This window comes from Corapipo altera, unplaced genomic scaffold (assembly GCF_003945725.1).
Source record: "Corapipo altera isolate COAL_440 unplaced genomic scaffold, ASM394572v1 165, whole genome shotgun sequence".
In the NCBI taxonomy this organism is placed as follows: Eukaryota; Metazoa; Chordata; class Aves; order Passeriformes; family Pipridae; genus Corapipo; species Corapipo altera.
In genome coordinates this window covers 2,539,546-2,566,642 of record NW_020884954.1, presented here as the reverse complement: position 1 = coordinate 2,566,642, position 27,097 = coordinate 2,539,546, and the positions used below count along the sequence as shown (strand labels likewise).

Below are 27,097 nucleotides of genomic sequence, written 5' to 3'. Positions count from 1 at the left end.
ACCCCAGAAAATGCCCCCAAAACTGCCAAAAATCTCCCCAAAAAATGCTCCAAAATGAACCCAAATTACCCCAGAAAATGACCCCAAAACTGTCCCAAAATCTCCCCAAAAAATGGTCCATAACTGACTCAAATCTCCCCCAAAAATGCTCCAAAACTGACTCAATTCTCCCCAAAAAATGAACAGAAACTGACCCAAATCACCCCAGAAAATGACCCCAAAACTGTCCCAAAATCTCCCCAAAAAATGGTCCAAAACTGACTCAAATCTCCCCAAAAAATAAACAGAAACTGACTCAAATCTCCACAAAAAATGAACAGAAACTGACCCAAATCACCCCAGAAAATGCCCCCAAAACTGTCCCAAAATCTCCCGAAAAAATGGTCCAAAACTGACTCAAATCTCCCCAAAAAATGCTCCAAAACTGACTCAAATCTCCCAAAAAAATGGTCCAAAACTAACTCAAATCTCCCCAAAAAATAAACAGAAACTGACCCAAATCACCCCAAAAAATGCCCCCAAAACTGACCAAAATCGCCCCAAAACATGGCCCAAAACTGACTCAAATCTCCCCAAAAAATGGTCCAAAACTGACTCAAATCTCCCCAGAAAATGAACAAAAACTGACCCAAATCACCCCAAAAAATGACCCAAAACTCTGCATTTATTTGGCCTCATTTCCTCTCAAAAACAACATCTCCAATTTAGTTGATTGCTAAAGCCATCATTTTAAAATCATCCCAGGAATCACAAGGGACTGGAAAACACACAGAAAGCATTCCTACACCCACCAAATCATCAGGAATTGGAACCCCATTCCCTCATCTCCCTCCTTGTTTTTCTTGGCTGGAAAACCTGATGATCCCCGCTCGCTATTTTTAGGCTGCTTTTCTTCCACAGCTCCTTTCTCCCGGCTGAAACCTCCCGGCATATTCAGGGCTTATCCGGAGGGAAGCCCCTCGGAAGTATTTCCTCTCGTGGCAATTCTGTGGGACGAAGAAGTAAAAAAAGCCCGTCAGGAGCTCCTTCTCCCCCCTTCCCTCGCAAACACCCTCCCGGTTTGTCCTCGGCAGCTCCATCCCCCCCTGGCACCCGCCCCCGACGCTTCGGCTCCCCTGGGAAAGGGACAGCAAGGGCAGGAGCAAGCTCAGTGCTGGGCAGGGGCTCCCTGGGGAACGGCACTTCCGTGCTTTAGTCCGGGGCCTTTCCTGCTGCCCTCCCTCCTGGAGGCAGAGGATGACCCGTCCCTTGTTCCTCCCACGCTCGCAGACCCAGGTCCTGCTCTTTTGGCCCCACTTTTCTTCGCAGACCCGGCATCATTTTCCAGGCTCCCCAGGAAACTTCTGCACTTGACCCATTGCTAAGTGCAGAGCACAGGGCAAGGCAAGGACAAATTTCTCAGCACCCACCACCTGGAACTTTCCTTCTCCGCAGCACGCTCCCGTTCCCGCTGTCTCTGGAGGTGCCCGCACGAGTCCTCCTCGTCCCAGCACCTAAGAGAATGTCATTTTCACCCCGGTCCTGCTTCCCGTCGTCCAACAAAACACGCTGACAACATTTTTCACCATGCCAGTGGAGAGATATCAGAGCACACTGCACAGGGAAGCCGAGGCTGCCCCTGGATCCCTGCAAGTGTTCCAGGCCGGGCTGGACGGGACTCGGAGCAACCGGGGACAGTGGAAGGTGTCCCTGCCCACGGAAGACGGGGTGGCCTTTGAAGGTCCCCTTCAAACCAAATCGCTCTGGGATTCCCCTCCAAAATCCCTACCAAAGAGGCACAGCAATCAAAGCAGAGGGACTGCACTCCCAGCTTTTCTTACCTGCAGGCACGCTGGACATAAAAGCCGCAGGCTCAGTCCTGCCAGAGGCGTCCGGCACATCCACGGCGACCGAAGGGAAAGAGGGAGCCTGGGAACACGGAGTAAAAGACACCTTAATTAGGACTGCACCGAGCAATAGCCAGGTCATTCCCACAGACAGCTTCGCCGGCCAGTCACACGAAAAGCACTTACCCAGCAGGGCCTCAGTTAGGATGGCTCCTGACGCTGACCAGGCGAACGCCTCCGTTTGCCCCGGGGGGTCAAGAAGAACATCCCTGGTAAGAAGTCACCCCGAAGGACAAAAAGGGAAAATTAGTGAAGCACGGGCTCCTCTTCTGACTAGACTGCCACCAGCATTCAATAGCAAATGCCACGACTATTCTGTTACAGACGAGAAAACCCTGTTCTCCCAAACAAACAGCGAGGAGATCTATGGGCACGCCTGAAAATTTCCTGGGAGGAACTTTTTGTAACTAAGGAGCAGGTGCTATCTTGAGTTGAAGGCATCACTCCCTCAACCCCAAGGCATCCTTAGGACGCCTCCGACTCCGGATTTAAGGTCGGAGAAGCTCGGCAGGGCCAAAACACCGCCGCTTTCCCACGGGCGTCGCTTCCCAGCCCGCCCCGAGCGCCGGGCCCTGCCTCACAGTCGCCGCCTGGCGGACACGGCCGGGAGCGGCACTGCAGCCGCGCGCCCCCCCCCCTCGGCGAGACGCGCGGCGCCTTTCGCGAGTACGGGCCTTTCTTCCCTAAAACCTGCCCTTCCCTAGGGAAAGCTGAGCAATTCACACAGTTGCTGTTTTTATTCCGGCTTCTCAAAGGATTTCTCTCTCCCAGCGGCGGCAGCGGCAGCAGCAACGCTCCCCGGGAAGCCCTGACCGAGGCTGGGAATTGACACACAACAAGCCAAGAGCATGAACTCGGCCCCAAAACACTCCACAACAAACTAATTTACAGTCACCTTTGCCTCCTCCCCCCCGCGCTGGCACAGGCTTTGGGATTCCAAGGCAAACCCCGAGAGGCCCAGAGAGCAGCAGCCCCTCAGCCCCAGCACGGCCTCCCCCGGGGTCCCCCGGCCGGGAACCGGGCTACCCAGCCCCTGCTGTGCAGCACAGCATGCGGGGGGATGACTTTCGGGACCCCTCCCTGGCTGCCGCACAGCAACGCAGGCATCGGGGCCAAGTCCTGCCCGGCCCCTGGGCAGTGCAGACAGTCCAGCCCCAGCAGCAGCGGGCTGTTCTGCCTCTTGCTCCCCTCTCCTTTGGAACGGAACGGTGAGGAACAAGCCCCGGGCACAATCGGCACCTGCCTCCTCCAGGCTCTGGGCTTCCTTTGCTTTCTTCCGCCACAATTCTCCTGCCCCGGCAAGCGTTAAAAGACAGACTGCCCGGTGAGACGTGCCCCGAAACAGCCATCAGTTCCGAGGCCAGAAAATCTCAGGGCCACACTTAGAAACCCTGCCGCGAGGCCCCCGGAGAAGCCAAGGGGAGCTGGGATTCCCTGGAAGCCCAGGGAACCGGGGGGGGGGGGGGAGGGGGGGAGAGAACACCCCCCCCCCCCCCCAGCTGCTTCTCCCCGCAGCCCCCACGGCAGGTGCAGCGAACACACATCGCTGCGGAGTTCTTTGGAGAGCTTTACAATAAATTAATAAACAATCAGTTTACCAAAAACCCCTTCTGCAGTCCGTGCTGTCTAACAACTCAAATTGCTCACTAAGAGAACTACCTGATTTAGAACAACTGAATCATAGAACCTCAGTGCTTATAAAATGTATTCACTGGCACACAAAAAAATTGCAAGTAGCGAGACCCACATCGCAAATAAGTCTTTGCTTGAAAAACAAACAGAAAAAAGAACCCAAAACACCAAAACAGAGCTGTGAGGGGAACCAAAACATGGCCGGAAAAGAACTAGTTATCGTAAGCTCTCACCTGCAGGAGCTTTAGTTTGAGAACGGTTCCCAGCTCCCACGTTGGGCGGAGTTTGTGATTTTAGCAGCCCCTCAGCTGCCCGGCAAGGCTCGTGTCCCACCTGAGAATGCTGCTTTCCCCCAAAGGTCGGGTCTGGAAGCAATACGTGGTGGAGTAGAGGACTGGACAGAAGGACCTACTGCTGCCACTCCCCTTGGAGCAGAAGCCACTGGCTCAGGTCAATTCCATCTGAAGAAACCTTTTTCTTTTTTATTTAGCTTTTAATTTGATTTTTACTTTTTATTTGATTTAAAAAAAAAAATTTATTATTTTATGGCAGTTCCAACCAGATAAAACCAGTTCCAACCTGATCAAACTGTTTCCGACCTGCCTCCCCTGGGCCACCTCTTGTCTGCACCACCAGCACTGGGGCTGGGTGCTGCCCTTCCCAAAGGAAAATAGAGTCATTCTCTTTCTGGAGCCCACCTCCAAAACTTAACCACCACCTTCGGAACACAATATATGCAAGAACTGCTCCCACACGAGAGAAGTGCCAGGACAGAAAGCTCTGTCTGGCCTTTACCTCCACTGCAAGGACTATTATCTGCACCACCAACAGCTTTTCTGTCTGACACACTCAAAGTCAGCCAGCACCCCCGTAATCTCCTTCACTCCCTTCCTTAAGGAAAAAAAGCTTACCAAGTTGCACCGCAACAACTCCTCCACCAGATGAGTTTATTGAAACAATTTTTAAAAGCAGGTATTTCTGAGTGTACTCCATCAATCCCAACAGTTCAGAAAAACAACTGTCCAGCGTCCAAAGAAGTGTGCATGTGACAAACGGTACTACTGTAACTCATTTATACCACAACAGGAGCACAAATGTTACTCATTGCGCAAATTGCTACAGTTCCCCTCAAAAAAGTAGGGCACATGTGGAAATAGCTCTTAACCCAAGGTTATTACAGCTGTCCCCATGCCTTGGACCCCAAGATCAAGTCACTAGTGTTCTGATATAAATCAACAGATTTTTTTAAAGTGTTTTCTTTTTTATGTACATTTAAATTTGATCCCAGTTAGGGCTTTTTTTTGAAGGACTATTCTTATATGGTAATTAGTGGAAAGTGTAACATTTGAATATTTACTACAATATAAATACTTCAAAGTTTTTTTCACCTTCATTTTGCTCGACCTCTTTAGCCACACTAATCTGAAGAAACAGGTTCCATGGACGAAATTAGAAAACAAACCAAAAAACAGAAAAAAAAACCAAAACAAACCCACAAAACCAAAACCCCCAAATCCTGACACAAACAGTGGATTTAAGCAACTTAGAAAAGAAAGGAGGGTCCAGAGTTCAAGGGTAAACCATTACTCCTACAAAATGACAGGTGTTTGGAGCTTAGGAAGTGCTGCCATCTACACACGCACAATGATCACAAGTGTAATTGTTTGCCTGCATTAAAATAATTCAGCAGCGATTTGGGATTTTCCTTTCGGAGAACAGTCTTCAGAGTTCCATATTCTGAGTGCAAATCACTTTTCAGCTACTCCACTTGGAGTGCAGCACAGCTGCTTTTTAAAGGTCAGGTTCCATTTGAACGTGTCTCTACTCTTCAGCTCAAATGATTTTCACATATTTGAATGTTTTACCAGCCCTTTTGACCAATAAGATGATCATTTTATTGTCAAAATAAGTAATTTTTAGCAAATGAAAAGCTTATTGCAACAGCACAACATCTCTATATCCAGTGTGAAAGCAACACGGTGGTATAAATATGTGCATACATTGGATTACACAAAATATATTATACACATTCCAGTTAACCATGGAACAATTAACAGGAGTAGATGACTACTGATCATGGGCACAAAGTGTTTTTGTAAACAAGATTTTGAGAAACTCGAAGGAAAAGTTGGTTTCTGGAAAGATGACAATCTTGGGATTCCATTTTTGTTTTCAATGAAGTCAATGATTTTTATTTTAAGGATGTTGTATATAAGAATGCACTTTGTATTAAAACAAAGATCAATACTTTACAGTTTAAGAAACTTTACATATGTACATAAATTACACATCAGGAATGGTTTTAAAGCTCAAAATGAGTTGTGGGAAAAGTCTATTTTCCTTCTATTAAAATCTTGAACTCTTTTACGTTGTGATCATTTGCAACTGTAACAGCATGATCCAGGGCTCGGATACTTGCTAAAAGCTTTATGATCTGCTTGATGTGCTCCCTAAAAGAAGGAAGGAGAAGTCAATACAGGAACAGAACCATCAATGACATGCATTAATATTACAACAGACGATTACATTAGGAAGCCATATAGTTAATATTCCTGCTGCAGGTTTATTATATTTGCTTAATTGGGGTAATGGCAACAGCTTTGTTAAAAGCTGGGGAAAAGCAGGACAGAAGACAGAAATTAAATCAGAACTCGCTATGAAAATAAGGCTAACTGGATGTTTCTCTTCCACCACAGACTTTTACCAAGTTATCTTTTCGCCCGGTAAAAAAAGTTCTTTCAAATCTAGAAACACACTATCAAAAGAGAGAGTTCAAAAATTTAAACCTGAAACCCAAATTATTGCACTGATACACAGGACTACTGGAAGACTGGAACAAGACTGGAAGATTGTTTATTCCTGTGCTGTTGCTGTTCCCGTAGCATTTCAGGCCAGCAGTGACGTGTCTAATCTGAACTTTTCATTGAACTGGTTATTGGATTCAAGCAAAATGATTCTTGGATCTAGGGCAAAGCAGCTTCATCTACCTGGTTGTGTAAATTAAGTCAGAACTTTTCCACTGTATATGACAGACAGTTTGGAATTTAGAAGCCATTAGGCAGGAATCAGCGACAGGCTCACCCAGTGAAACAGTCCAAACGCAGGAGCTACAAAATTTAGCAGAATCATGGCATGGTTTGGGTTGGAAGGGACCTTAAGGGCCATCTCATTCCAACCTCCCCTGTCATGGGCAGGGACACCTCCCACTAGATCAGGTTACTCCAAGCCCCGTCCAACCTGAACACTTCCAGGGATGGGGCAGCCACAGCTTCTCTGGGCACCCTGTGCCAGGGCCCCCCCACCCTCACAGGGAAGAATGTCTTCCTAATATCCAACCTACGTGTCTCCTCTTGCAGTTTAAAACCACTGCCCCTGGACCTGACACTATCAGCCCATATAAAAAGTCCCTCTCCCTCCTTTTTATAAACCCCCTTAAGAATCTCTGACACTAAGCAGTAGTGCAATATATATTACCAGTGTTTCAATATTTCCAGCAGTTGCTGGGTTTAGACACCTTAAAAATATCCCCCTCTACCATACTGTAACATATTTCAAGTCTGAATTCAAAGAGGTTTCCAAAGACATGCAGCAGGACGGAGACAGTTACTCATGTTTGCATGCACAGGCAAAATAAAACAGATCACAAGAACTGCAACTGCTTTAACTCAAAGTAAGTTACCTTGCATTTCTCTTCTCTACATCAGAGCAACCAATGCTGTTTCTGTAAATTGTATCAGCCAGGTGAACAAGGTACCTACAGAAGTTTTCTAGCTGAGAAATAGTCTTGTCTCCTTTTAGATTACTGAACCACTGTTTAGGAAAGCAAGCAATTACCTAGGTAGAACAGGAAAAAGAAAGTTAAACACAATGTAAGAAAAAGTTTAAAAGCTATGTGACATGTTTTGTGAAATCTGCCAGGTAAAACTGCAGTGACAAGGCTCAACTGAGCGAACAAGCGAGAAAACTACCAAAAAAAAGGTAACCAAAATCCAAGCAGTAAAAATCTGAAACCCACAGTATACCTAAGACACCTACAGATACGAGCCAATCTCTTGGCTGGCTTTAGTTCTTTCTTTAGTTTGTGTATTAAGAAAATATAAAATCTATTTTTCACTGACACTACAAACTTTTGAGATATCAAAGCCAAAATTTCACAGGCAACCTCGAATTTTAACTACATTTTCCCTTCAACTGCAATCTATGACTTTAAGCATTGTCTGATTTTACTTACACTTTGAGCTTTCTTAATGCTGTCCTCTCCATACTCCGAGTTTTGAAAAGCCATAAGAATATATCTATTTAGCAGCCCATCTATGGACAGCTCTTGGAGAGTTTTATTTGAAAGGATCCCATACCACTGGAGAAAGTTTCCTAATAACTGAAAACACAACACAGGGAAAACAAGTCTTTCAAGATGTACTGAAACTGGACAGTAAATCAAACACATAAAACACTTTTAAAATATTTAGGTTTTTAAAATATTTTGCAAACCTATTCAGAATACAGTCTCCCTCACTGCTGCAATTTAAACAGAAAATTCCAGAGAAGAGTTCTCTTTGTGTGACTGTGGAGAGCAGGTGTTCAACCAACACGAGTCTCTCCTTTTCTGTTTAGTTGGGAGCTAATTTTCTTTACAGCCTTTTATCGGAAAGAAACGATGACAGTCACAGCTTCGAGCTCTCCCATTCCCCCAAAGCAGTGTATTTTATTCTGGCAAGCACAAGGATACAAAAATCCTGGGCTGAGTACACTCGGTGACAGGCAAGTTGAAATGACTGTGCTTTCACTTGGCAATCTTTGAATCACAGAATCAATCAGGTTGGATCTCTGCTGAGATCATCCAGTCCAATCCTTGAATGAACACCACCTTGCCAACTAGACCATGGCACTGAGTGCCACGTCCAGTCTTCTTAAACACCTCCAGGGATGGTGACTCCACCACCTCTCTGGGCAGTCCACTCCAATGTTTAATCACCCCTTCCTTGAAGAAATTCTTCCTAATGTCCAACCTGAGCCTCTCCTGGCACAGCTTGAGGCCATGTCCTCTTGTCCTGTTGCCTGGGGGAAGAGGCCACCCTCACCTGGCTACAGCCTCCTGTCAGGGAGCTGCAGAGAGTGAGAAGGACTCTCCTGAGCCTCCTCTTCTCCAGATTAAAACCCAACTCCTTCAGCTGCCCTTCTCTGAACACGCTCCAGCACCTCAATGTCCTTCCTGAACTGAGGAGCCCAGAACTGGACACAGCACTCAAGGTGTGGCCTCACCAGTGCCAAGTACAAGGGACAACCTCTTCCCCAGTCCTGCTGGCCACACTATTCCTGATACAGGCCAGGATGCCACTGGCCTCCTTGCCCACCTGGGCACGGTGCTGGCTCACGCTCAGCTGCTGTCAGCAGCACTCTCAGGCCCTTTTCTGCTGGCTCACTTTCCAGCCACTCTGTCCCCAAGCCTGTAGTGCTGCAGGGGGTCGTTGTGACCCAAGGACATGGCACTTGGCCTTGTTGCACCTCACACTGTTGGTCTCAGCCATGGATCCAGTCTGTCCACATCCCTCTGCAGAGCCTTCCTGCCCTCCAGCAGATCAACACTCTCACCCAACTTGGTGTCATCTGCCAATTTACTGAGGGTCCACTGGATCCCCTCATTCAGATCATCAGTGAGGATATTAAACAGGACTGGGCCCAAAGCTGAGCCCTGGGGGACACCAGTAATGACTAATGCAGAAGGTACAGTGCATTACCAAAGACTAAGAATCCTCAATTAGAGTTCTTGCAAATAAAATTAAAGCAGTTTCCATTTACCCTTTTCCACAAATTTGAGGAGTATTTTATTGCTACACTGTCTTAGACCAAACATTTACCAGATGTTTTTACTGACTTACCTTGACAGAGGACCAAAACTGACGTTGGAAAAACAAATATGGACCAGAGTTCTTGTTTTCTAAGATGCTGGAAAGTAAGAGATTTCTTTAATGAGCAACCAAGACCACACCTCTGTCTCGAATTTCTGGCTTCCTGTCTCCAGCACACACATCATTTCCATAACTATTCCCTTCCATCCTTCTTGTCTTTGCTAAATAGGATAACAAAAGATGTCCTGTACACAGGCACTGAACCACACTGGGAAAAACCCCTGTTAACTATGGACAGAAGCCAGAGACTTGCTAAGAAAGATCTAACACCATACTTGAAAGTAAACTTACTTTTTTGGATATAAGGGCATGAATACATCATCATCTAGTGTTCTCCTCATTCTTAGCAATAATGCCTTTAAAAGCATCTGAAACAGATAAATTTTTTTTAAATGTCCAAGGTGTTCCTTAGTAGTTAAATATCAGGAATTGATTTTTAAAGCAACAAAGAACAAACAGTAAAGGCATACATATTTCAGCACACATATAGTCTTAAAGTCTCTTAATTTATCACCATATTTGACTGTCCACAACCAAGCTGCAGAGCATCGAATGGCTGAAAAATTCTCTTTCTTGCTGTGTTTTCCAACAGTAAGTGTATTAAAAATAAATTCAAATTCCTTAACTTAGGCAAAGCATTTATGAAAAAAAAAACCAACAACAACTTACTTGTGTATTTTTGTTTTCTGCATTCACCACTGAGGGATATCCATCTACTAGTTTCTGTACAATTGCTACCATTCTAGATGTCTGTGTGGTAGAAAAAGGATCCCAGATATTTTCTGAAATCACTGTAAGAGATTAAAGAATTGCTCCACTTAGAAAATACTCAAACACAGGTATTGAGACATTAATGCAATTACTTACAAAACAGTAAAATCTGAAAGCACAAACAAGCATCAGATTTCACCACCTTTTCCCTCCCATTTTCCAAGCCTGTACCTGTTAATTTAGGAAGAACAACTCTCTCTACAATGGTAGGCAACAGTGAAATATCAGCATCATCTTTCACTTGCTCCTGCTCTTCACAGCCATAAAACAGCAACGATTCAAACCACAACATCGTTTCAAAATCTCGACACTTGCCCTAATTAAAAAAGAACTGGGGTTAGATTCCTAAAGGGACATTTGAAGTCAACACACAGAAAAAGTATTACGCAGGCAAGTATGATACCACCCACAAACCAGAACAAAACAACTTTAAAACAAATGAACCGATTCCCTCTACCACCACACAGTCACCAGATGTAATGAAAAGTGAAAATGGCAGAAGACTGAATTTTTTAGCAGTTGTTGCCCCACAGATTTTAACTTCTACTTTATAGATGCAGCCAAACAAAAGCCCACAGATCAGGGTACAAGAGGGAAGTACAGCTCAACTGTGCTGCATTATAAAATTATGATTGCTGGATTTAAAATCTCTCTTCTTTATGAGCACCTTGAAATTTTTCTCACTCAACAAAATGCTTACCAGGAGCAGTAACAGAGAGTAGTGAATACAGTTAGACTTGATAACTCTGTACCATGTCTCCAACTAATGTGAGCTTTGTTTTGTCAGCCTGGAAACTCACAGAGAAATAGCATGGGGGAAGGGACAATGTGCAAAAACAGTTTTAAATTTAATGAGGATATCTTTCATAGATTTCCCCTTGTTTGATTAATGAAGTGAACCATCAAATTAATAAAATTAATACTCTGAATTCCCTCTGAAGAGGACTTATGCTTCCCTCCCTCTGCAATGAGCAGAGGTGACAGAAAATTCTCCTCTAAAAAAATTCTCCTAGTAGTTAAGGAAAAAACCCACTTCTGAAAAAAGGAGGAAGAGAGTGGGAGTCAAAAGGTACCTGAACTGCTTGTCCTGGTGGCATCTCATGTAAGCACACTCATGCAGGCTGCACAACAAACATGTGCCAGAGATACTGGGTGCTGTACTGCTTTTCCCATGGTCCCTACCTAATTATTGGGCAAGGAGGACTATGAGAAAGACCTGCCAGCCAGAGTTCTGCAGGGTATGAAGGTGTAGGTGAGAGAAAGAAAGATATATAATCTAGAGACATAGGTTGTAACTCAACATAAGAACAGGCTTCTTACTTCCACTTCTGAAGACACAGCATATCTAGAGTCACAATCTTCTCTGAAGGATTTTAGAGCCTAAATGTATTTTCATAGAATCACAGAATGGTTTGGGGTGGAAGGGACCTTAGAGATCACCTGGTTCCAACCCACTGCCATGGGCCAGGACACCTTTATTTATGTTCTTTGACTTTTTGGTCTACACCACCCACTACGAAGGTACTGGCAGGTGCTGAATTGGACTCTGGCCTGCTGGGAAACTAGAGGACAACAGCCTAGAAACTCCAGAAAAGCTTTGCCCCACGAGAGGTGCCTGTTTTAAACTTCATCCCTTCGTCCCTTTAGGAGAAGCACACATCAGAGGTGCAATTTACTTTGCTCTGCACAAGCGTGAAAGAACCGCTCTGGAGAAGCTTATGCAGAAGCTACTTGCAGATGACCTTACCTCCAAAGGAGTCCAGATAAGCAGCTGAAGTCTGATTAAAGGGTTAAACAGCTTTGGTAAACAGAGGCCAATGTAAGCATCCTTATAAGAAGCGAAGTACTTGGAGCGCCAAGCTTCGAACTGTGACTTAATACAATCAATGGAGTAAAAGCTTTCCAAAACATCCTCGAAAACTTTGCTGGACTCTTTCAATATGCGATCTGGCAGGGGAGAGAAGGAGCAATAAGTTAATTAACTATTCCCTGTAATATCTCTTTCAAGACAGTCTTTGATGCTCACTGACATAAGCTAACTCCTGTAAACAAAACCAAAAAAAACCCCACCGCCTTTAAAAGTTCTGGTCCTTCTGCCTAAAATATACAAGGCAATAAAAACATGAGCACATGAGTACTCTCCAACAGACTGTCTCGCTTTAAACAGTCCATAAAATGATTTTCAGCCACCAGATGCAGGATTGGTGATGTATTGGGCTGTGCAGTGTCAGGTAACACACAGGTACCCCCTGGAATGCCACACGGAAGGAGTTCAAGGAAATTTATTCTGAAGTCAAGAATAGCAGATCTACAAGGGAAAACTGAACCAGTGCTGCAAAAGCACTGGGCCTGAGAAAGACACACCTCCTGTCCTTCTTCAAGACTTTTTATCTTCTCAGTTCTCACCCTGCCACCAGCTCTCTCTGCCAGCACTGCCTGCAACATCTGTTTATCTCTCCTCATACTAGAGAGAGAGAAAGCCTGCAGGCCTCTCTGGAATGCAGAAAGAAAATGAAAAAAAAAAAAAACAAACACCTAGCCACCCTTGAGAAAGGCACTTCCCAGGCAGGAAAGACTTCCTAAGCATCACCTGCCTCCTCAAAGTGAATCCTTCCAGCAGAAAGGATTTTTACCCTTACAGGCTGTATTCAGAGTGGATCTAGCTTCAAAGCTGGCCTTGCTGTGCACGGGAGTTTCAAACAGCTCATCTCCAGGTCCCTTCCAAGCCAAGTTATTCCACATCTTTGATGAGCCAAGTGCAAATATAGGAGGGCATCTCAGATAAACCAACTGAATTGGCAGTTCAGACAGAGCGAGTCCTGGCAGGCACCATGAGCTTACAAGAGCATGTAGTGACAGGACAAAGGGGAATGGCTTCCCACTGCCAGAGGGCAGAGTTAGATGGGATATTCAGAAGGAATTCTTCCCTGTGAGGGTGGGGAGGCCCTGACACAGGCTGTTCAGAGAAGCTGTGGCTGCCCCATCCCTGGAAGTGTTCAAAGCCAGGCTGGACAGAACTTTGAGCAACCTGGGCTAGTGGAAGGTGTCCCTGCCCATGGCAGGGGGCTGGAACTAGATGAGATTTAAGGTCCCTTGCGACCCAAACCACTCTGTGATTACGCTTCAGTAGCTTTTCTAACCTCGCTCCAAGTTGAAGTTTGTGATATCTGTTGAAGTTTCCTCGTCATCGCTGGAAAGGCCTTCGAGGTGATCTGCCATCTTCCCAGTTTGCTCTCTTGCTTGTCTGCGGCGAGCTCTGCAAAGCACAAACCAGTTACCACTTTTTTCTTCCTACCTGTACAATGAGCACACCCACCTAACCTTGTCCTAACTTTTAATTCAAGGAGAGTCAGGGTGAAAAGAACTTTTACTATGCCACCACCTCAAACATTCCACTATACTGCTGCCTCAAACAAAAGAAGGGAAAGAAACCAGCAGAGACCATACAGATGTAGAATGGATTTACTGTGCTTCCTTGGAGTGATTTTAAATCAGAATCATGCAATGATTCCTTGTTTTGCATGGTAAATTGGGATATATAAGAATACCCCTGGCCCAGCACACCAGGTGAAGTGTTTTCTTCCCTTTGCAGGGAAGAAGCAAACACTGCCACTCGTGTTAGTATGTCACACAGGACAGTTGTATCATGTAAGCAGGCAAAGACTCCTCAGGGGACAAGAAGTCTCATCCTCTACCTTCTGGCCTCTCTTTCTGCAGTTCGGCGCTTGACTTGTTCTTGATAGATCACTCTGTCTCGCCCAAAAGAATCAAGATTTGGTGCCATCAGTGCTTTATCTGTAAAATTACATTGGTGAAAATTAAAATGCTTATTTATGATTCTAGAAACGTGCTGTAGGCAGTTTCATAAGAGCCTTTTACCTACTTTTAAACTAAGTGTAATTTGAAGCAGAAAGTTGAAGTTTTCAAAAAAAAAAAAAAAAACCAAACCAAAACAAACAAAACAGAAGCCTTGAATTCCCCAAGCGTAGAGGTTAAAACAGAAAGCAGCGGAGTTTGGAAAAATTTCCCCTTAAATGTCAAATAGTTTTCACCATACTTCACTCTTGTCCATCTCACAACAGTGCCCAACTACATAAGAGCCAACAGCTATAAGAGAAATTGCTTAAATTGAATGGTCCAAGACAAAAAGTGCTCCTTACATAAACACATTCACCATGTAACTTTTGAAAAGAAAATTAACAAAATGAAGGTCAGGGAATAGTGACTGGAGCAAGAACATAAAACGTTTCACAGTTCTAGTCATTGTGTTTCTAAGTTCACATGCTTTAGACTGCCTGAAGTTTAACACACATCAAAATCTACAGGAAGACAAATCATCTTCCTTCCTCTTCAAGCTGTGATTATCTTTATAGATGTTCCTGGTTACAGAAAGCACGTAAGAGTGTTTCCAGTTCCTTCTTCCCAGGTAAATTTTAAACAGTGGACTGAATGCTAACTAGTGCTCAAGTCCACCCACTGAAATATTAACATTTAAAAATCAGCCTATCCAAAGTTCTGGAGTAAATTTGCATGTTCTAACTAAATCTATTTACAAATTCATCATTACAAGTATTAATGATGATCTGTGTCAGTATTCCAGTTCAATACCAGAACTACTAAGAGCCCTCTCAAAACTTCCAGATACTGTGGAAGAGCTCTCTGTAAAACCCAACCTCAGCCACGACAACTATTCCCACACCCCCATTAAATTTCAGTCTAGAAGAATCTATTCCAAGTTTCTTTTAGGAAATACATTTCTAGTACACCAGGTTTCTGGTTCTCACATTCTCCCAACAGTGTTTTCATGGCAAAACTGCAAGGCCTATGTGTGATGCCTGGGGCTCCAAATACAGTCCTAAAAGGAATCTGTATGCCAGCCACTCTGTAAAGGAGTAGCAACTCTGCCACCCTAACACTTCATCATCCTCGGTCAATTCTACCTAATGGTATTAAAAGATTTCATCTCTGGGCACACTGCGACAGAACAGGAAATGGCTTCTACTATAGGATTTTACATCAGCAATAGGACAGACAAGAAAGCCATTTCTAAAAATGGGAAGCTCTCTGAAGCAGGAGGACTCCAATTCCTCAGCTATTTTACCCATCAGTTTTTTTGAATAAAACCTCCAAGAAACATATATTTCCATCCAAGTTAACACTTATACTTGTGGAGAGTTTTACATACTGAAGAGTAATAGCCACAAGAAACCTCCTCAGTGAGAACCTCCCATCCACAAATTCACAGCAAGCAGGACTTTGAAGTGGCTAATCTTGAGCTGTATTTCATATAGGGTCACTCTGTATTAGTCTGATTAGTCTTCCAGTTCTTTAGCTTTACCAGTTAAGTGCCTGAAATTAAATACTTATGCTGGCTACAAACCAGAGCATTACACAGAAGTCTAGCCCAGTGCTTCATGGCTTTGTACAGAACTAACTGTAGATGTTAAATGCCATGTATAGATTCAGGAAGGTTAAAACAAATTTTTAAAAAGTCCTGACGTAAGAGGAAAATGGGGAGACACATGCTACCACTATTTCCACTGCCACCATGCATACACTTTCAGTGCTAGGAAGGAGAAAATATAGTTAAGAGAAACAGAAAGGAGAGATGAAGTCAGAGTTAGAGCGGTTTGGAGTTCAAAACAAAACAGATTAGAGAACTTTCATCTAAACGTGCTGCTACCCATCTCTAGAGTAAGGATAAACTTTTAAGACACTCATATGTTAAACATTTACATTTCAACTTAGTCATACTAAGTAAACAAGGTTGTTTAATGAATAATAAAAACCTTCAAGATGGACTGACTTGAATGGCTTGAAAACTCCGAAGATTCATCTTTAATATCATCTTGTCGTCTTTGGACAAGGCGGGAAGCTCGCTGTTTGTACAGCTGGTGCATTGCAGACTCCAGCTCGTTAATCAGAGGCACCTGTAAAAATACAACACACTCCGTAACACCCGGTTCTCGGGCTGCTCAGCTTCCGGGCTCCCATCCTACTCCGAAGCATAACGCTGGGGCTGTGCTCCTAGCAGCACAAACTCGTGCCTTTTACTCCTTTGAAGGTGTGGAAAATACATGCATTTAGTGTTGGCAGCTTGTTCAATCAGAGCAAGAGCGTTCTGAAAGCAACTTCTGTGGACTGAATGAGCCTACACAGCAAGACAATCATTTTAGAGTGTGAAATAGCCTTTCCAGTACTCTTGCTTTCTCTACCAGGCACGTTACATGTTGTACGAGGGTTTACAATTCTCACACCTTACTGTTTCCTATCTTTATACAAGAATGTAGAGGTATTCTACAGTTAAATGAGAAAATAACCCAGCTGTACATAGTGGAAAAAACCCACCTATCAGTCCATCCTCCTGAAGCCAGCAGCTATTGTTTCACTCTAACTCTTATTACTGAAATGGAATCAAGCCCTGCATAACCATGTCATGCCAAAGGGCAATTCACATCAGCCAAATGTTCCTCTAGACAGTTACTAAAACTAAAACACTACAATTTGTGCGAGTTATGCATTAAGTATAACCTGGAATGATACACAGGTAAGTCAGCTCAGACCTGTCACTTTTTGGTTTTTTTTTTAGCGGACTAAATTTTAGTAGCAACTCTAACAGAAACAGATGATGTTAGAACAGTCCTGACATTAAACAGCAGGTTCATTGATCACTTCTGCGAAAATTCATTTCCTGGGACAGGTTAGAACTAGATCATTATAAATATCCAAATGCAAAACAGAGCTTTTCACAGTCTCTAAATTTGGAAAGGCAAGTCCTTTTGGCACGAACACTTAAGCCATATCCTCCTTACCTCCAGACGAATGCTTACTCCAGTCTTCCAGCCTGTTAGCTCAAATATTTCATTGCTGCCTACCATCCAGGATTATGGGGGTTTTTCAAAACAAAAGATGAAATCGGAAATTGTTTCCTGATGTAATTTAGAATGTGACTCAGCAGCTACTAAAGAACCTCCTTCAGTAAAATATAAGATTCTGAGATTATAGCTACAGGGCCTTTTCAGCTGAGACTGACACACACATCAGAGGAGATATTACATGAAAAGAAGTATTAGCTCTTTGTGGGATAAACTGGACTCCAGGGATTAAAATGAAAGCAACTCTACGCCAACTCAAAATATGTACACCTTTCTTTTGGAAAAAAGACTAGTGAGAAAGATATCCCAGCACTGGAAGTCTATGTTGAGAATTTAAGACAATTCTGAAAACAGAAATAATAATCAAAAAATACTAGTTTTACTGCAATTTACCAGAGAAAACATAGCTTCTTCTCTTAAGTATGTAAAGGAAATTCTAACATTGAAAAGCTTAACGAATTTTTTCAAAGCATCCCCAGAGGTTTTCTGAAATTGTCTCAGGATTAAAAGAAAAAACAACCAGTGATGTATTCAGATATATGAATCCACTCAAAAGTATTTCCCACTTAAAACACAAGAGACTTGGAAGCCCTTATTCTTCTATAATCAATACCATCGTTGATGAATCGCTGACAATTTCACTGGCTACTAAAAAGTTACAAGCCTCATTCCCTGTTTTGTTTACTCAATACCTTAAATTCGGTGTTTTCAAGGGGTTTTTTGTTCACTTCCACTGTAAACAGTGGAAGAGGAAAAGCAGAAAGCTCCCTAAACATTTAGATCACAAGGATAATTTTAAGGTACAGCCCACATCTCTGACACACAGAGTGTGTTTTGATAATTTGCTTTGCAGGTAAAGTAACAGCTCATCTCCCTGTGCTGCCAAAGCGCGCTCAGAACAACTCCATCTTTCTGTATCCACTGTACATTCCTACACCCCAAATGTAAAAACACCCTTGCCACTCGCTGGCCTTCCCAGAAAGCATCGTTCTGACAGGAACTACTTCACAAGGAAGTCATGCAGGCATCTTCCACTCTCTTATTTATGGGGGGAAAAAAAGATATCACAGGGATTTTGACCTTTCTAGTGCTCATTTCTAGAACCTGCATAACAGCTGCCTCATTATACCCTCCGCTGTGCCTCACAAATAGGCAAAGTGATTCTAACATTCAGAATCTTTTCAAAATATCCCAAGATATGTGTTCATATAGGTATGTATATATACATGTACAATAGTATTATTATTACACATATAGATACACATTTTATATGCTTATGCACATTATAAGCATAACTATGCACATTATTATAAACAATAATAGCAACCCTTTAAATATGAAGCAGTTAGGGCCACAGGTTCTAGCAAAAAGCTGAAGGTAATTTATCTCTACACTCAGAACAACAATTTACTGTCCTACTGCGTTTCATTTAAATAAAAACTGATACTGATTTTATTAATTGATTTTTTTTTTTCCCCTCCCCACACCTCCTTTTTAGAAAACCTTGTAGTGCCCTGTGGACTGGTGGTTCTGAATTGGATGGTACTTTTGTCATGCTGAAACCACTGGATTCCAAACCGCACTATCTGGCCAAATAACATCATCATAAATGAAATGCTCCCGTTAGACTGACCACATCACCTCCTGCTTTTGCAACTCACTGCACACACAAATACAGCAACAGCCTCCTCCTGACACCAGCAAACCTCTGTGAATGCCCCTAAGAAGCATGAGAAGAGTCACGCCTCAGGAGTTCAAGGGACTGGCGTGGCAGATGGGGACGTTGAGAAGGGGGAGGAAGGCAGCCAGGTGTGGAATCCTCAAAAGACCAACTACCAGGAAAACAACTGTAGCTGCTGCTAATTTACCAAACAGGCTTGTTAGTTTGCTGTAAAATGGCCGGGATGGATTTATTTACTAGTATATAGAAGAGGCCAAAAACCTTCCTACAAACTGAACTGAAATTGTTACACTGTAACTTAATAGTAAATTTTCCAGGTTTATACAGAATCTGTCAGATTTGGGATTATGGTTTCATCAGGAAACAATCAATTGCAGGTAATTAGTTACACTAATCCATCAGCTGGGTGAATTAACAGATCCACACTTCCTAGGTTTGTTCATGACATAGTTATTCTTCACTTTACAGGACTGAAGATTGGTCTCTCCCAGTTGCACTAATACTGGACAATCAATGTCTAACCCACTAACACCCAGAATGCTTTTCTGTTCCTCTCCCACACCTAACGAGCTGGGCAAACAGTAGCTTAAACTACTCAGTCATTTTGACAGGTAATATATTAAGAAGCTACTATACTACTGTATTCAAGTCAGAAGACAATGAAGAAACAGCCTGTATACTGATAACTGAATTCTACAGCTCCTGTGTGTGCCTAATATATAGATAAATATATATAAATATATATATATATATATATATATATTCAGGAGTTCCTACAATATTTACAACAAAGTAAGTATTCAAAGCATAAAGAATATGTTTTTGAGTTAGACATATACAAAGGTATCACACTACATGAAAGAAGGATATTTCTATGTTTGGGTGTCTTTGAACAGCTACATTACTTTTAAAACTTTTCTCCTTCAGACTAGAGTAATACCAAGTAATGCCTGGCAGGAGGAAGTCTATAATAACACAAAAAAGAAAAGTCTCTGCTACTGTGTGCACAAAGCACTCCAGAAACTAGCAAGGTCATAATCCAGCCCTTATTTGTGCTAACCTGATGTCCAACACAAGTAAAAAGCAGCATCTGAGTAAAGCTGAAATGCCAGAGTATCTACCAAAGTCCTAAAGACACAAAATCTACAAGTTTTTAGGCAATCTAAAGTCAGCGATCTCTTACACTGGGAAGAGAGGTTCCTGACAACCAGTTTAGCATGATGAAAAGTTATTTTTTCAATCCCTGAATAACCAAACCTTCAGAAGAGTTCTCAGGGGACTTTTTTTTCGAGGACAGAGGGAAATGTGGTGTTTGGCATGTGCTAAGAGACCCCCTTTTTTTTTTTTTTTTTTTTTTTGGAAAAGAGATGAATGTTTTTGCATCCTTACCTTTTCACTGAAACACTCAAGCAAGTCTTGGACATACCCTCGCATTTCTTGCAAAAACTTATACTGTTCACCAATACCCCCAGAAGACCCTTCTAATCTTTCAATTGCCTTGGTAGAGTCCTCTCGGCTTTGCTGATGTTTCTCATATTGCTGCCGATTAGCCTTGTGCATTTCTTTCATAGAGTCCAACCTGAAGGGCAATGGATAAATAGTAAATTTACATCCAAAAGTCTATTTCAGACCATTGAGATATTAAACAGACAGTGCAAGTACTGAGCCCACACGCGGGAAACACTGCAAAGACATTCTCCAACTTTCATTTGTCACTTTGTCCCCTCTCTCCACCACCAGCAAGGCTAAGGGCTGGCATTCGTTTGCTGGACTCTGCTGAGTGCATGGCATGGCCACTCCCACTCCTTCTTACAGGAGCTGACAGCATTTACAACAGTGCAAGGCTGGCCCTAAAGAAAAGATGGGTGTCAAGGCTGCAGGTACAGGGCAACTACAGCTTATACAAAGCATTTTTTTTTTCCTCTGCTAACTTGACTCACTGTCAAAGGCTGTAACGCTACAAGGGGCATACAAACCAATTCTGAAGACATGTAAAGTGCAAGCTGCTCGTTACAAATGGTTTCTCATTGCAATTGGGTTGTTCATTCCACACCCCTTTTGTGTACCTGACAAGCAGATTACAGTGTTTAAACCAAAAAAAAAAAAAAACAAAAAAAATCCCACCCAACCAAAAAAAAAACCACCCCAGTATACACTAAAAATTAAATTCTTCATCTGCTGAAGGGGAAAACTCTGATTTGTAGTTTAAAAGAATGCAGCTTGATAAGCTGAACACCTCACTGGCCTTTCACTTCTTCACTATAAGACTGTGCAGTGTCCAGAAGATGCAACTCAGACCTGTCTTCAACAACATCAATGGCCTCATATTTAAAGCTTCACTTCCAGAGAAGCAATCCAAGGAGAGTTTCGAACAAAGTGTCAATGCCATCTTCATTTTGAGCTTTTTTTGTTTGCCTTTTTTTTTTTAAGTGGATGTGCCAGTCAGTACTTTTCCAGCGATGAAACTCTGTGTTTGCTCACCGAGACTAAAGAGACACCTGAGGAACAGAAACCTAGGGGACAGGTCTTTAAGTCTAAAAAGATGGTCTGTCCTACCTGTCTTTAAGCTGTTTCTTTACCAAATCAATAGTAACAGGAGTCATCTCATTACTGGGAGTTTTGAAAGGAACTGTATTATCTGTTTTTTGAGACTTGGTCTCCGATGATCCGTAGGCAGCGTAGGTGTATGGGATACCATACGATGAACCATAAGACAGTGTCTGGTAAGTGTTCTGGTAGTACAGATTATTCACTTCAGCAGGCTGACTTGGTTGAACCTAGTGGTAGAGGAAATCCAAGTGTACTATGTTAGGCTTTAAAGAAAGGAGAAACTTACTTTCTTACACGTCTCACACTTTATAAAGTGAAAAATGTAAGCAAATACATTTACAAAATGTCCTTATCAAGTGGATTTAAGCACAGAACTTCCAACCTCTCCTTTAAAGTGGAAGAAATTAATACCCTCAGAAGCACCTTCTTAAATGGACAAATTCTCAGTATCATTATAATTCTAAATATTTATACTAGTTCTCTTTAAAGAATATCAGCATTTACACAATGAATTTCTCAGATAAAAAAGCCTTCTGGAAACTACTCAAGTTTGTAACAGATTTAGCCAGTGCATGCAGAAACAAACCAAAACCGAGTTCAGTTATATACATGCCTGGGGTATGTTGATTCCTTTTCGTATCTGCTCTTGCTCCCATCTACTGAGTTCTTCATCTTGCTCCCCTGCCACCAGTGCTTCATCATCACTTCCCTCAATACCTTCAAACAAGTAAAACAGACAAGTAAGGAAAAGGAGGAGATGATGCATAACTTAAAAAACCTGCGACCAGGCCTCACTGAGAACTCAGACCATCTTCCTTTCCTCCTCGGGAGGAATTAAGGACATCGACCTGCGAATTATTAGCATAGGGATTCCACCTGAAAGACCCAAGGAGTAAATCTGCAGTTCACCGCTGGTAAAACCCTCTAATGTTAAAAACCCATGTATCTTACTAATTCTCATCTTCCAAGAGGTTATTTTAACTGCTTGTCAGCAAAGAGAATTCTATATCAAATGTTTTTCTTTTCACGACTATATACTTCCTAAAAACAGAGTACAGGAAAAATAAGAATAGATCCTTAGTGGAAGTTTCTATTAGATTCAGCAGTGTGCACAGGAACATAGTTTTGTGCTCAACATTTTATAAGCAGATTCCATTGGGTAGTACTTTTTGTCAGCACTGGAACAGAACTCCAGATTGTCTGAAAAACACGTTCTTTAAAAATGCTTAATGGGAGAATCCACAGCGAAAACAGCGCGAATGTTTATCCTTCCAAAAAGGGTTTTACCTATTTCCTCAGCAATCTTTTGCCTTTGGGATTTTTCCTTCACTGTAAAAACTATCCTCCTCTTCTCGTCATCATCTTCATCGTCACTGGCATCATTTTCATCCTCTCGAACGAGGCGGCCTTTCCCCGGTTCGCTCTCAACGGGGGTAAAGTCCCCAAGCTCACGAGCCATCTGACGCTTTTTCCTAGCGGCATGAATAAAAGCAGCATCTGGAATTTCTCCTAGAGACAGACGTGTGCACCATTAAACAAACGGGTATTATGATTTCTTATCACTCATCTCTGCCACCCCACCAAATCATCTTGGCGCACAGAAAAAAAAACAAGCACGGGAGGAAACAAATCCATACTCACAGAAACACCTGCAAGCAACTTAGAAGCTAAACATGTAAACTTTCTGACCAGAAACCCTCAAAGGTGGGATCTTCATAAAAAGTGTGGCTATGCTTCCGGCAGTTCACATGTCTTAAGAGCAGAAGCCTGATGTTCCTATAGGAAACACTCCTAGAGAAGAGGAAGCCCTTTACAGGAGCTGACTATTGCAAAGGGAGGAAGAAATTGAGGTGCGTGACTGTGTCACTTCCTGTCCTGATATTGCTCCCAGCTCTTATTTTGGGGGAACAAAAAGCATCAACCATTTCAACAGATGATGACAGCTCAGAGACTAAGAAGACACACCAAACCAGACAAAGTTAACATGAGAAGATTGTACAACTGAAGAGAAACAAGAAAAGGGGACCTAATGAAAAACTCTAAAATCTACAGCACAAAAGTAATGCAACTTATGTAAGTCACATAAAGAACAGTTCCCAGGACATCCACCTTATATCTGGTGAGCAGACTACCACAATTAGCAAACCAGTTTCAAAAATACTTTCTCAGACTGATTTCTTTGGCCTCAGGGTCTGACTAGAACCTCATTATACAAAACAGGTTAGGGAAATATTTCCGATCCCTTGCAGACCCGTAACTGAAACACCTGAACTAAAGAACAGATTTTAACCGACAGCAGTTAAATATCATGTGAGGTCATCTATTCCAAATCTAGATTTTCCTACAGCTTGTCATCTATTTGGGAGACAAATTCCTGCTTTTGACATCAAGATGAAGTACTCTGTAGCAAAACGTTTTCTCTTGTAAGGCTCGTGAAACTGAACCCCTTTAGAAAACAGCACCTTCTTGAATTCTCAGATGCCAGATATATTGCTGGAAACTGTTTCCTAACCTCTCATGCACATTAGTCTGCTGTAAACATTGGCTAAAGCATTTGCTAACTAATCAGACAAATTACAAAGACCAACCTGGGCGGAGAACATTCAGTGAGGACAGAGCATTCGAAAACGCCCCACCAGCTTTCGGTTTTTCATCTTCCTTCTCACTTTCAACTTCCATTTCTTCTTCACCATGCTCACTGTTTGCAGTCCCATCTTCTTGGCCTAGATCCTTATTCTGTCCTGTCTTTTCTAGTGGTGCTTCGACTGATAAGACAACAAAGCCCATGTTTTACTCCTTTTATAAAGATCACTCGGAAGTATTTTTTTTAAGATACAAAAACCAAAAGGAAAAATCAGATTAAAATTTTGAACGATAATTTTATTGCTTGCGATCTAGTAAAATATGCTTTCTGAACTGTGGTTAAGTCACCGACATCCTCTCAAAATGAAATCTGACAAGGCAGGCACACCAACAGCCACTAGACATTCTCCATATTGTCAAGTATTAAGAAAGTTTAAGGGAACTCGAGATCATATAGGCAACCTTGTCTCTTACATATGTGATGAGAAAGCACTGCCTGTATTACACTCAATCTTTCCACAAGAACAAACTCATCCCAAAGGAAGCCTTCATTTTCATCTTGGGCTGGGTGTAACAACCCCTTTCATCAGGTGGGTAACACAGAGATAGATACAGGCAGAAAGTACAAATACTGTGTAAAACAGTGCAAGTTAAACTCAGCTATCCCATCCAAGCTGCACATATGTGAGGTTTTAGACTCAAGCATTTGAGTAGAGAATCCAGGCTACTGACTCAAGTAGCAGCCACAAGGTCTTTACACCATAACCACATCAATTAGGGACAGCAAAACAAACAGAAAACAGGCACACACAGCCATGCTCAAAATGCAATTTTTTAAACGATCTTTGTGACAGAAGTAAGAATTAAGACCCAGGTTTTCACAGATGACCCTGAACACTATGCACACAAATGACCATTTCTGGTTTTGTTTGTGCCCCACACCAATGCACAGGCAACCTAAAGATTCTAGTAAGAAAGAATTTGTGGGTTTTCTAAACACAGCCAAAACCTTTAAAAAAACATTTAAGAATTTTTAAGAAATAATTTAATTAAATATAAGAAGGGTATTTCCTGCATGGGACCGTGTTCAGCTCCCATATGCTTCGGCTGTAGCATTGCAATCTTTACACCATGAGCCTCTCAGCTCATGCTCATAGCATTATATATTCTATGCAAAAACATAACTGGAAAAGGAATCACTACACTTTACCAGTGAGCTTCCCAAAAAACAACAGTACAACTGGAATTGAAGTCCCAGGTTCTACTCCAAGCTGTGGAGGACTGTACATTGTTAAAAGATCCTTCTGCTCCAACACTTTCAGTCTGTCACCTCAATCATCAAGTCTACTCTAATGTCCAAGTCCTGACACAGGCAGCTTACTTAATGACAAAGAACACCACTCTGCTCACCCCAAAAGTCTTCCTCTTTGAAAAAGATGCATTACAAGGACACATCCTGTCAGACAAGCACCAGGTATATTTTTAAACTAATATAACTCCTTCCTAACTCAGTAAGAAACTCATTTGCCATAAACACAGCTGAAATTCAGAAAACTGATGTCTACTGACAACCGTACACAGAGCTGAGAAGTTTCATCCTTCTATATTAATTTCCACATAGGAGAGATTCAAAGAACTCTCTACCACCTTCAGAACAGCACCTGTAAGGCTCAAGTAACAAATTTAATGTGTGCTTTTCTTCAGCTCTAAACATGAAATCCTCTAGAAGACTAACGATTCCTCTTGGAAACAAAAAAAGAAATTACAATAATCCATCTTTCCCACTACAAAAGTTACTATTAGTTTTGCAGTTACCATCTGTTGGAGAATTGACCTCTGTTCTAACTTTTGATTTTTCAAGATCTTCTTTGTATTCTTTCTTCAATTGTTTTACAATCTTTTTGCTGTAACTTGATTTCTTCACTTTAAAAACTTCTTCAGTTTCTTTAAAAGAGAAATTGGAAAACATTACATTAGACCCACCATCAAGTATACTTACCTATTAAATATCTTAATTTTGTACCTAGAACTTTAGAAACGCCATTCACAAACAACTGCCAGCGTTTTTCAAAGTCTATAGCATTATTTCATGTTTTCAGTATTTCTGTCAAGATTTCTAATCGCAAATCTTAGAAACCAAGTTCTGGTAGCTGCAAGAGAATTCCTTTTAAGACACCTACGAGGGGCCAGGGCAAAAAGGCAGTCCGACGTGACCCGTGAACAGCGGCCACAGCAGATTAAGGCAAACCCGACACAAAGCCCCGGGGCAGATGCTCCTCAGCCGACCCCGCCGGTGCCGGGGGAAAGCGGCAGGTCGGCAAAGCGGGCCCAGCAACTCCCACCGCACAAACCCCCGCCTGCGGGACACCACGTGCAGCGAACGCAACGCGGGGGGAACGCTCAGGCCCCGGCAACACAGAAGGGGAGGCAACTGAAACCCCTACAGCCAGAATTAAAGCCGCTGCTCCGCGGGGCTGGGAGCGCGCTGGCCCCGCAGGAGCCGGGCCGGGCCGGGCAAGAGCAGCGGGACCGACGGGGCGCTCCCTGCCCGCCCGCCCCGCGCCGCCAGGGCCCTCCCCCTCTCAGGCGACCCCACATCACACGCGGAAACCCAACCGCCTTCAAAAATAAATAAGGGTCCCGGCTTTCTGCGAGGGCCGAGGGTGCGCGGCCGGCAGGGCCAGGCCGAGCAGCTCCGGGCCCCTTCCACACCCGCGAGCGGCGAGCCAAAGGCCGGGCAGCCTCTCGTCTCACCCTCTTCCTCGTCCTGGAAGCTGAGCAGGCTGGCCCGCGGCACCTCTTTGTTCTCTCGCGGCCGCTTCTTCTCCTTGGGCCGGCCGGCCGCCGGCAGCCCGTTGCCCTGCTGGGGCTGCGGCGGCGGCGGGGGGGGCAGGAGGGCGGGCGCCGGCAGAGCCCCCAGGCCTGCCCGGTCGCCTCCCATCAAGCCCAGCCCCAGCCCGAGCGCCGCGCCGTAGCTCGCAGCGCAGGCGAAGGCCGCGGGGCTGCCGGGCAGGGCGAGGGGCACGCAGCCCGCGGGCAGCGGCAGGAGCCCGGCGCCCGCCGCCAGCGACATGGAGGCCTCGCTGGGCCCTTCCCCCCCCGGCCCGGCCGCCGCCGCCGCCGGCTCCTGAGGCGGCTCCTCGTCGCGCTCCTCGTCCTCCTCCTCCGAGTCGTTCCGCTTCCGCACGTTCACCCTCCGCGCCTTGCGGA

General features: G+C 43.6%; 1 protein-coding gene and 1 long non-coding RNA gene across 2 annotated transcripts; both read right to left on the bottom strand.

The window, feature by feature from the left end:
• Window positions 1–646: 646 nt before the first annotated feature.
• Window positions 647–1,800, bottom strand: LOC113956682. The gene is made up of 2 exons (XR_003530927.1): window positions 1,410–1,800; window positions 647–986 (listed from the first exon to the last, which is right to left on the bottom strand). It is a non-coding gene; the product is annotated as an uncharacterized LOC113956682 (long non-coding RNA).
• Window positions 1,801–4,448: 2,648 nt separating this feature from the next.
• Window positions 4,449–27,095, bottom strand: PAXBP1 (PAX3 and PAX7 binding protein 1; the record flags this gene model as incomplete). Its single annotated transcript, XM_027663531.1, has 18 exons — window positions 4,449–5,968; window positions 7,198–7,352; window positions 7,750–7,896; window positions 9,398–9,464; window positions 9,719–9,795; window positions 10,097–10,218; window positions 10,370–10,514; window positions 11,946–12,145; window positions 13,339–13,454; window positions 13,894–13,993; window positions 16,005–16,128; window positions 20,144–20,333; window positions 21,311–21,531; window positions 21,918–22,021; window positions 22,592–22,813; window positions 23,893–24,069; window positions 25,703–25,831; window positions 26,642–27,095. Coding segments are annotated over 18 exons (2,868 nt in total), but the record flags the coding sequence as incomplete, so codon positions are not given.
• Window positions 27,096–27,097: the final 2 nt, after the last annotated feature.